The 10,677-nt window shown below is 33.2% G+C and overlaps 1 protein-coding gene across 1 annotated transcript; it reads right to left on the bottom strand.

The window, feature by feature from the left end:
• On the bottom strand, positions 1-1,720 carry LOC124361547. Its single transcript, XM_046815607.1, has 2 exons — positions 1,549-1,720; positions 1-727 (listed from the first exon to the last, which is right to left on the bottom strand). The coding sequence occupies exons 1-2, from the start codon at positions 1,610-1,612 to the stop codon at positions 489-491; spliced, it is 303 nt and encodes a 100-aa protein (XP_046671563.1). The 5' UTR covers positions 1,613-1,720; the 3' UTR covers positions 1-488.
• Between the last annotated feature and the right edge of the window lie 8,957 nt (positions 1,721-10,677).

Here is a 10,677-nt window from a genome sequence, read left to right as displayed (position 1 = left end):
GGCATTTCAATCGGCATTTTTAAATGCAACCAACACCCATTGTTTTAGCCGAAACAATTTTTTTGGTAGTAGGGCTAACATATTCCAAGCCAAGGTTTTTCAATCTTTTGGCTTTCACACTTTGCCAATTTTCAACAGAAACACTCCTTTTTTGCCAGGACAAGTTTTTAGCACACATACATTTTGCTTCCTTTTATTATTAGTATTGGTACAATCGACTTCTGGTAAATCAGTAATATTTGTGTTCTGATTTTCTTTCCTACCACTGGAGGAGGAATCTTGAGTGTTGCTTTGATAAGCCAGTGGCAGGGGATTGTTTGATTGGCCTGTTAGAATAGTAGCTTTTTTGCTACTTGGAGCAAATAATTGTCTACTGGCTTTTCTTTTATTACTTCTTTTAATGCTGCTAAACTCATTCTCTGATTCATCACTTTCTTCACCAACCAAACGGCTCCCAATCTGAATCATCCCAAAATTCCTCTTCGTAGTCATTTATGTCTTCTATTTTCTATCTTTCTATTTCTATTTTTATATTTAACATTTTCAACAATTTCTGCAGTTGCAGCCTGCTCTGGATTTAGAGGCGATGAACGGAGATTATTACCTATCTCGAGGCAAGTTAAGTTGTCTTGGTTAGTCTGATAGATACTGCCAGGTTCATCTTCAAAGAGTTCATCCACACATAAAAACAAATCTTTGTCATTTGAGCACTGATCTTGTTGAGAATCTGAAACAAAATAAAAACTACAGTGACTAATAAAGCCCACAACTAATAAAAGCATGTTAATTTATTCTGTGCCACATGCTTCACAATCATATTATGTGAGTACTCAACAGTGACTCCTCCTGGAGATTGAAAATCGGCTTTGTGGCTAGACTAGAAAAATTTTATATATCTCGTTAAACTTAACAAATTTACTTTTCCCCATAGAATTAGGTAGGCCTATTATAGTATTTTGTTGTAGAACTAGGCTGCACAAAGAATATGCCCATTTATGTGAGAAGCAAAAGATACTCAAATATTAAGTACTCCGCAAAACAGTATCAGCAATTAATAAAATTGTTTTATATTAATATATTTTGTTTGATGATAACATAAATAAGCCATTAATTGAACAATATTTCTAGTAGGAAAAACTGATTAGTGGTTTATAGGCATTAACTAGTTATGGTTCTTAAAAGATAACGTAATATAAAAGGATGTGTTATATAGCATTTAAGACTTTGCCCATTTATGGTGATATTCATATTACCATTCCTCATCAACTATTGAGGAGGCCAGTTAAAAATGTCTCTAGGCTATATACATAGCCAAGCCTACTAAAGGTTAGGTTGTGTGTAGTAGTAGGTTGCACTTGCAGCAGATGTGTCATCAGCTCTATTTGTTAAACTTTCCTCGCCAATACTCAATATTAAATATTATAATTGGATCCCTAATTGGCATGTATGTCAATAAAATAGACATCTAAAGAAATTGAAAACATGCCAAGTCAACTATTTTATAGTTATTTTATTGATTACAGTCAATACATGAAATAATAAACTTACCTTTTATTGAAGATGTAGAAGGCTTTGTTATCATGTCTACCATTAGTCGACCTCTTGAAGTCATTTTTAAATGTTATACTACTTCTGATTACATTGAATTATCCAAAAGGAAAAACATAACCTATAAGAACAAAGCTGAAACACCAATACACAATAAGCAGCTGACTACTACACCAAGATACTAATATTACTATTTTCTGACATTGAACAGCTGATTTCAATAATCAGTGAGGCAACTCATGAGTTCCAAAATAACTTTTATAAGAACAGCTCATTTTATAGAACAACAAGAACATTATGTTTTTAAACTAATGCCTTTAAATGTTATAAACATAACATCACATTGTTTTGAAATGTTGTAAATTTACGTAAGATACGATGTTTTATTGACGTGACAACGTCTTAAATTAGGTTGCAGCTCGGAGTCACTCATGAAAAAGTGTAACGCCCGGTAACGTTACGATGCCCGTCCAGTGGGTCCGCCGCACGGGATAGCCTAAAGCAGATAACTATGTTTATTCGTGAAAATGTGGAGTGCTTAGATTCGTCATTTACAACAACTACAACAATAAAGGTAAATAATTGTACACTGATATTTCATTATCGTAAACTATGATTGATTGATTAATTGTTAGATTGACACAAAAGTTGAGAAACTGAGTTTATAGGTTATGTCATACTATTGACAAATTAAATGTTGATAGTGTTAAGTAAATTATTAGTTTAAATCACTCTGCAATCAATCGTAATTCAGACGATTGAGAAGAAACAGCGCGTATTGCTAGTCAAACATTTAAAATAACAAATTATAACCTCTAACCTGTCATAACAGTGCAACCAAACAAACGAACTAAACCGACCAATCACCACGCGCGGAGTTAGAATTTAACTGTGTTTAGCAAGAATTTCAAATTCCAATTTTAGTAAATGTTACAAAAGTTGAGAAACTGAGTTTATAGGTTATGTCATACTATTGACAAATGTTGATAGTGTTAAGTAAATTATTAGTTTAAATCACTCTGCAATCAATCGTAATTCAGTCGATTGAGAAGAAACAGCGCGTATTGCTAGTCAAACATTTAAAATAACAAATTATAACCTCTAACCTGTCATAACAGTGCGACCAAACAAACGAACTAAACCGACCAATCACCACGCGCGGAGTTAGAATTTAACTGTGTTTAGCAAGAATTTCAAATTCCAATTTTAGTAAATGTTTTATTCAACTTTACCATTTACAATAACAAATTTTAATTAATTTCAAATTATGTACAATGTTTTAGTAAACAAAATATATTTCTATAGTTAAAATTTGTGCAATTCTTATTTTCATTCAATTCCTTGTTCCTATTGTGCAATTTAATAATATTCATATCAATAAATATTCTACCGAGAAAAAGACGTTGTCACGTAAAATCTTCGCCCGTAAAACCGACTTTACAGGCAACCATAATTTTTTTTTTATTAATTAATTTAAAGACAAAAAGCAGTTTTAATACAGAATTTATACATAAAATAGAAGATTTTCTTCTCCATTGTTTATAGTAAAAATATAAAAAAACATAAAATTTGAGTTACGATGTTCTTATTCGGAGGCGTCGAACTGTAATTTTTTGAAAATTTCTCTGCAACATTTTCTGAAATGCAAATGAGCGATATAAGAATTAGTCGTTTGTCTCAATAAGAGGGGAGTTATATATCAGTCTTTAATACGGCGCCGTCATCAGAACCTGAGTAGGGCAGGATGTTATAGTCTACAAAAATAATTGTCTGTGATAATTAAATGTTATAACTCAAAATAGATTAATAGAATTTGGAATACGAAAGTTATTTTCTGATGTTAAGCAAAGGCCATCTTTTTGAATCCACCACAGTAATGATAACGACTGTAATCAATGGTACAGAAAACCTATTATTTTCCTGCACCTTGAATAACTAAATGCACAATGACGTGTGTGCTGTCTCCAAAAGATATTACGTCTGTATTACTCAATTGTACGCAACAGGTACGTTATATATTTATTAATCTGTGTAAAATAATTCTCCGGCTTGAAATTTGGAACGAAAGGATAATTTTATTTATTTTGGTGTTTTACAGCCTTGCAGGCAGCAAATTAAGGCTGGTATAAAAACATAATTGTACAAATTACAAACAATTACCATAATTTGATGCAAAATATATTTTATTATTTCTATTATTTTATAAATAATAATTTTAATTTAATATAAACGTCTTCCAGTTTACACAGACCGTATCAAAACATTGTGTATACCACGCTATACATCACCTTCCTGAGTGTATGGTTCCCAATGTATTAATTACACTGTTCCTTGTAAATATCTTTTTGAATGATGAATTAGATCTAAAACACACTCATACACCAGATATGGAAAAGCCTTGCCGCTAAGGTCAGACCATCTCCAGTCTGTAGCCTGTCATTAGCACTGCTTCACAGCAAATTTACATTGTAGGTGTGATAATTGTTGATGTGTGAAGGTCCTCCTCCTCTCCAACAGAGAGTTGTCATGCTCAACCCACGTTTTATGTAGGTTCTTGTGTATATTGTATAAAACACGCTCGTACACCAGACATACAATAAATATAAGAAAGCCTTGCCGCTAAGGTTAGGCCATCTCCAGTCTGTAGCCTGTCATTAGCACTGCTTCACAGCAAATTTACATTGTAGGTGTGATAATTGTTGATGTGTGAAGGTCCTCCTCCTCTCCAACAGAGAGTTGTCATGCTCAACCCACGTTTTATGTAGGTTCTTGTGTATATTGTATAAAACACGCTCATACACCAGACATACAATAAATATAAGAAAGCCTTGCCGCTAAGGTTAGGCCATCTCCAGTCTGTAGCCTGTCATTAGCACTGCTTCACAGCAAATTTACATTGTAGGTGTGATAATTGTTGATGTGTGAAGGTCCTCCTCCTCTCCAACAGAGAGTTAGTCATGCTCAACCCACGTTTTCTAGGTTCTTGCGTGAAATATATTGTTTGTGTCTTTGTTAATACGCACTTCAAACTTTAATTATACATTTTTTTAAGTTTATTTTATTGGTCACTTTTTTCTATAATTATTTATTACTATGTAAGTTTGCATTTTACTAATACACTAGCAGTTACCCGCGGCTTCGCACGCATTTTACTGTTGAAAACTCGAACAATATATTCATTTATTCTTTATCTCTGACATAATAAACACTCCTGAGATAATCAATAGTCACTCAAAGCTATTCCAATCTCCTGATCCATTTTAGATTTAAGTTTAAAGAACAGTGTTTTGGGGTCCTGAAGTCGTAAAGTGAAACAGTTTTTATAAGATTCGTATTCCCTCCAATATTCCATGATAATTTATTGAAGTGCTTCGACGATTTCAGTAACAATAAGCCTTTTTATCCCAATGACGAAAGTGTATCATACAACTAAAAAGTTTCTGCGGTCAATATGGGTCTGTTCTGGTCGTGTAAATTCACCCCCGGTCTAATCTACTTCAGCTGAAAGTATCAGTTCACTTTGTACTACGTGTCGTAGCGCAATCTGCTGGATCCAATATAAAACACTCCAACATCAACAACAATTTATAAATTACAAATAATTAAATAAACTATTTAAATCGGACCAAATCATGAATCTAAACCATTCTCGAATCCCCTTCAACACTCACACAAAATTTCATCAAAATCGGTCCATTCGTTTTGGAAAAGTTCAGTCACATACACACAAACACAAGAAATATATATATATATATATATATATATATATATATATATATATATATAAAGATTGGATGTAGCTGTTCTTATCTCTGTACAGAGTAGGCTAATACCTACTACACTACTGATTGGTCAAAACATCTAATCTTCAGGTATAGTCAAAACTTGAAGTTGAACAGCTTCACTGCCACCGCTTCTAGTCACACAGAGTATTGTCAGTTTATCTCCAGGGGCTGTGTTTTGTGTGGAGACTATTTTTGACTAGTCAGAAAATCTTGTTATCTTGGTTGTTAACTGTTATTTTGTTTCAGCCTTGTGTTATTACTTATTTAAACTCTTCTTTACTACCAATGAACAGTTGGATAAATCAGAATCAAATGCCAGGTCTTGGAAAACTGACCCTTCCAATAGTGAACGGTGGGTTGGAGTGGTGCCTCACTATATCAGAAGTGATCCACGTATTTATTTATTGTTTTATGGCAGAACCATATGTCAAATAAATAAATCACTTTTGTCATACATAACACAGAGTATTAAGTATTTATTACATTAACACAACAACTAAACATATATCATAGTATAAGTTTTAGTAAAATATAGATATTTGGATCAAAATAGGGTTTAGAAAAATATCTTATTTGAAATCTTTTTTTTTTCCATCCAAGAGTGCCTCCCTCTTTCCCAAATGAGAAAATTGGCACTCACTTCAAAACTAATGTAAAAGTTGTTTATAATACAGTTTCTAGGAGGTAGTTTGATCAAATCTTATTTTCCTCTCTTTCAAAACTCTGCCAGATAGAGTTAATGTCAGGTTGAAAAGGAGAATTCTTAATCCTAACTATTTGCGAATCACTCTCTTCTGAGTATATATTATAGTATTTCTTTTAACACATCTATTAATTATTATTTGTTCGACCATGGCAATTTTGACATTGTTCTCTGTAAAAGTTGTGCTGCAGCTCAACATGTAGTAATGGCTGTCATAACAGCTTAAACAGATAACAGATAAGGGTGGTGGAACACTGTTTCAGCTGAGTCATAGTGTTACAGGTATCTTAGTCAGTTCCTCACTCACCTCACAATCTGTGCGATTCACAATTTATATCTCTAACTTTTGGACAACTTGTATTTTTTTCAGAGATAATCAAACCAAAGACATCCTACCATAACAGCAAAAAGGTTAACACACTAAAACTAATACTTTACGTGACTTTACTCCACTGATTATATCAAGGTTTCAATTTCATCAGGCAATAAATTTATCAATTTATTAATGTCACCTTTTACTGACTGTGGAACAGATACAACATATTTAGTATTTCAAAAATAATTAAAAGTAAATAAACACAATCATAGATAAACTTCATTTATATATCAAAATAAGATAGTGAGATTCAAATAAACATATTGTACCACAGAATAGTGTCAAATTACAATATGAATGTTAGGACAATAGAGAATCATGATCTCTATAGAGTAGCAACAAGTTAATTTTCTTAATTAAAACTGAGGGGCATCCAAGGTGACTAATTACAACCAACACACCAGTAACAAAGCAAGTCAACATTTCAAAGTCAAAAAATGTTTAGCTCTATCAAATTCTTAAAACTGCCACAAATCCGTCGTTCTCCTAAGAAGGTTCACTTCTAGGTGGTTTATATCTTCCAGAAAAAAAACAACAGAAGATTGATGTTAACAGTATTACATGTTAAATGAATAGATACAATTAAAATTGTAAAGGATACAATCATAGGATGATAAAGTACATTATATCTTATTATGTACGGCATGATAGGTATGACTCATGGATATGTTTAAAGGCTATGTACATATATATATATATATATATATATACCATCGTAACTGTGTTTCCCGCGTGTGCTACTTGAGGCACATGGGAATGAAAATTGTAAATGCATGTAAAGTTATTGCCAAATAAAGATTTTTTTTATGATTTTGCACTGATTTTGAACTGTTTTAAACAGTTGAACCCACAATTGGTACAGAAAAAACTGATATGTCACTTAAATCTGGGCAACTCTGTAGATGTCCAGGAGCGGCACATCACTAACCACAAATGTTGAGATTCTGCGATAGAAGGGTAGTTCAACAGGTTTAATCTATTGCGGAAGATGACTGTTGGAGTTGGTGGGCTTTCCTAAGAGTCAAAGGTTCTTGCTAGCCTAGACACAAGGGTTTGCCACCCCCTGCCTGCTTTGACTGGAGAGGCTGCTTCAGAGCTGGCTTCCCCTTCTTCCGAGGGGACATACTGAGATTAATGCCCTAAATTTTTCCTGATGAGTCTCAACAGGAGGAGCCTCCTACTCCCTAACCTTACCCATCCTGAATATCCTATCACTCTGAAAGCAGAGCAAAGGTCCTTTTAGGACTAGGTGTAATTTCTAAGTTTCTTGTCCTAAGAAAACAAAACAAAAACCCCTTACACAACTACAGTATGTAATTTTGTAAAAGATCCATATCAGCCTTTTTAATTAGATTATTTACATGGCAAAAAACAGTTGTATAAAACATTGTCATGCACACTCTCACTTTACACACTTGTTATTTTATTGTAACACTTTTACACTACCGTACCAGAGATTCCCAGAATCTTTAGTGAAATAATCCATGGGCTGCTCTGTTTTCAATGCCATCAATTTTAACCAATTAAAGCCTTCAAATCGTTAAAATACAATAAAAATCGTAATAATCTTTGTATTTCAGAAAAACTTTCTTTATTACACCAATAACAAGATTTTGAGATAAAAGTTTTGAAGTTTTGAAAAAGTCAGCAATAAATTAAAAGATTTTCTAATAATATGCCAAATTGTAAGCAAACCAAACTGTTTTTACAGCCTCCATTACAGTTTTAATCTTCTACCCAAAATAAAAATTCAGTATTATATAACTTTTAAGAAATATAAAACTTACCATTCAGATTTAGCTAATGAAGTTTTGTTGTGCAGCGATTACACCAACAATAATACTATATTAGACTAAGCTAGTGACAATTTATTTAAAATTATTAAAGCATTTTAATAATAAACTCTGGGTTTTTGGGATGAAAAAAAAATTTTACTACAGAGAAAAGTAACCAAAACACTAACTATATCTCTATTCCAAATTTTATTAAACTAATTCTGTCTCTTTATTACTGCTCATGCTAATATTAACTTATATACAGATATTACAAAAAAGAACTCAGAGAGCCAAAACTGTTTATACAAAAAGATCTATTTTGATATTTTTACCATCAGAATACATTTGAACCTAAAATGTAAATCTCATAACACAATTTGAAATGTGTTATTTATCTGTAACCAAAATTATTGTTTATAAAGTAATTCCAAATATAGTGTTGTGTCCCAGGTTCCCAGAGTGTATCCTGGACTCACTCTCATTCAAAAACCACCTGATTAAGTGTGCTGGTCAAGATCAACCTGAAACCAATATTATTTGTAAGCTAACAGGCACAACATCGGAGCCTGTAGGGATGTTTAAGAACCTCACATCACTTGCTCTTGTTTAGTTGGTGGCTGAATATTGCTCCCCACTGTATACAAAACTCAACAGTGTAATGAGGATGATCAGACCCACTCCTACATGTTGGCTCCCTGTTTCATCAGGATCTCTTCAGAGTCCAATATGTTAAAGAGAAGACCGTGACATTAAATCAGGCATTTCGAGTAATCTTGTTGCTTGCCCATTAAGAGATATGACACTGATGTTGTATGAAGGCTTAAATCCTGGGACAGCCTTAGTACAGGTAAAGCCTAGGCCATAGAATGGGTCAACTTTTTGGCTAGATATGATTTCTATTGTGTTCTACTGATTCTTCTATTTCTCCACAGAGTCTGCCTCTATCAGTCTAACTAAGAACTATCTTTGTCAGATGTTTCCCAAGAGGGCCAAGTCCTGTCAACATCTCTAATACCACTTGTATATCCTCCTTACTTTGTTCAAGGAGAACTGGTTCTTCAAAGGAGTATTTCTCATCCATATTCTTTGGTACATAGGTTATCATTTCAGCCTCAGGGAATTCCTGCATTATTACCATGAGTCCTTCTGAGGAATTAACCACCTTTTTGTCTACAAACTTCATAGATTCATAGCACTTAATGCGGCTATCCTCTTTACCTCCTGTCCCAGAGGAGTAAAAATGTGACTGATAAGAAGTGCAAGTAAAGGGGAGACAGCCATCAATACTGGAAGTGATGGCTTAGGTTATTTCCAGAAAACTTTATATTACTTTGTGTAAACATGCAAAACCAATGGAGGATATAAATTCATTCAATCATTCAAGTACCACAGTTGGACAGGAGCTCTTTGCCTCGGTGATGCTTAAGCAAGCTAACCTTTGAAAACTGTAGCCTCTTGGCACATATTTTTTGTTCTGTAATCCTAACTTTATACTTACTTGTTAACTTTTAGGAAAGCTACTATCCATAACAGCATCTGGTGGAACAGTAACCTTTCCATTGCTGCCTTATGGATATATATGCTACTCAGTTGAAAGCTCCTTCAGTGTCCATAAAGCTGCTGACTAGGGCTTCCTTTCCATTTTCATTGATGGTGTTCTCCACCGCTTCCATTAAGCTGTGGAGAGCGGTGGTAGTTGAGTTACCTTCCACGTGTGCGTGTTGATATAAACTGAGTGGGTATACCATTAAAATGTCACCCCTTATATATCTCTTTATTTTTTTCTGTTTTCACCATGAAGGAGGTTAGACTAATCTGCCAGTGCGAATTACGTTTAGCTGTGTCTCTACCAGCTCCAGTTGCTGTAACATGTAATCAGGAACAAGCCAGTAATCCAGTAAGGTTGCAATTCTTCCAAATCGTCCATCCTTAACAAACAATAAATAATAAAAACATAAAAGGGTTTGTCATAATTTAGCAGATACAATGGCTGTATCCAAGTTGTTAAACAATTTGAAGATTTATCATAAGGTAATTTTATGGAAAAAACCACTTTGTAGTAGGTTGTACACCTTTGTCCATAAATTAATGTTATTACTCAAAGCAATTGAAAGGGTTTATTATAATAAATTGGAATACATACTCTTATTTTTAGTCATAGGTACCAGAATTTATTTTATTAAAGTGTTTAGCTAATCTTCTAAAAGGATATAGATGGCTGCAACTGTATATATGTCAATAATCTTTGCATTTTTATAGCAATAAAGAGATTTTGATTTTGTTATCTACTATGATATGGGACACATCATAGAAAGCCTGGCTTTAATATTTATAAATAACGCAAAGAATTCTCAATTTATAATTTTAATACTAGTGTTTTTGCAAAAAATTAATGTTCTATACTCATGTGAAGTTTACACAACATATATCATGTCTAAATGTATTAAACAAAAGTTTATTAGAAATATTCTTCTTGGCTTATGGGTCACT

The sequence above is a fragment of the Homalodisca vitripennis genome, chromosome 4, assembly GCF_021130785.1.
Source record: "Homalodisca vitripennis isolate AUS2020 chromosome 4, UT_GWSS_2.1, whole genome shotgun sequence".
NCBI lineage: Eukaryota > Metazoa > Arthropoda > Insecta > Hemiptera > Cicadellidae > Homalodisca > Homalodisca vitripennis.
Note: the sequence above shows the minus strand (reverse complement) of the source record. Positions and strands in the feature narration are given on the sequence as shown.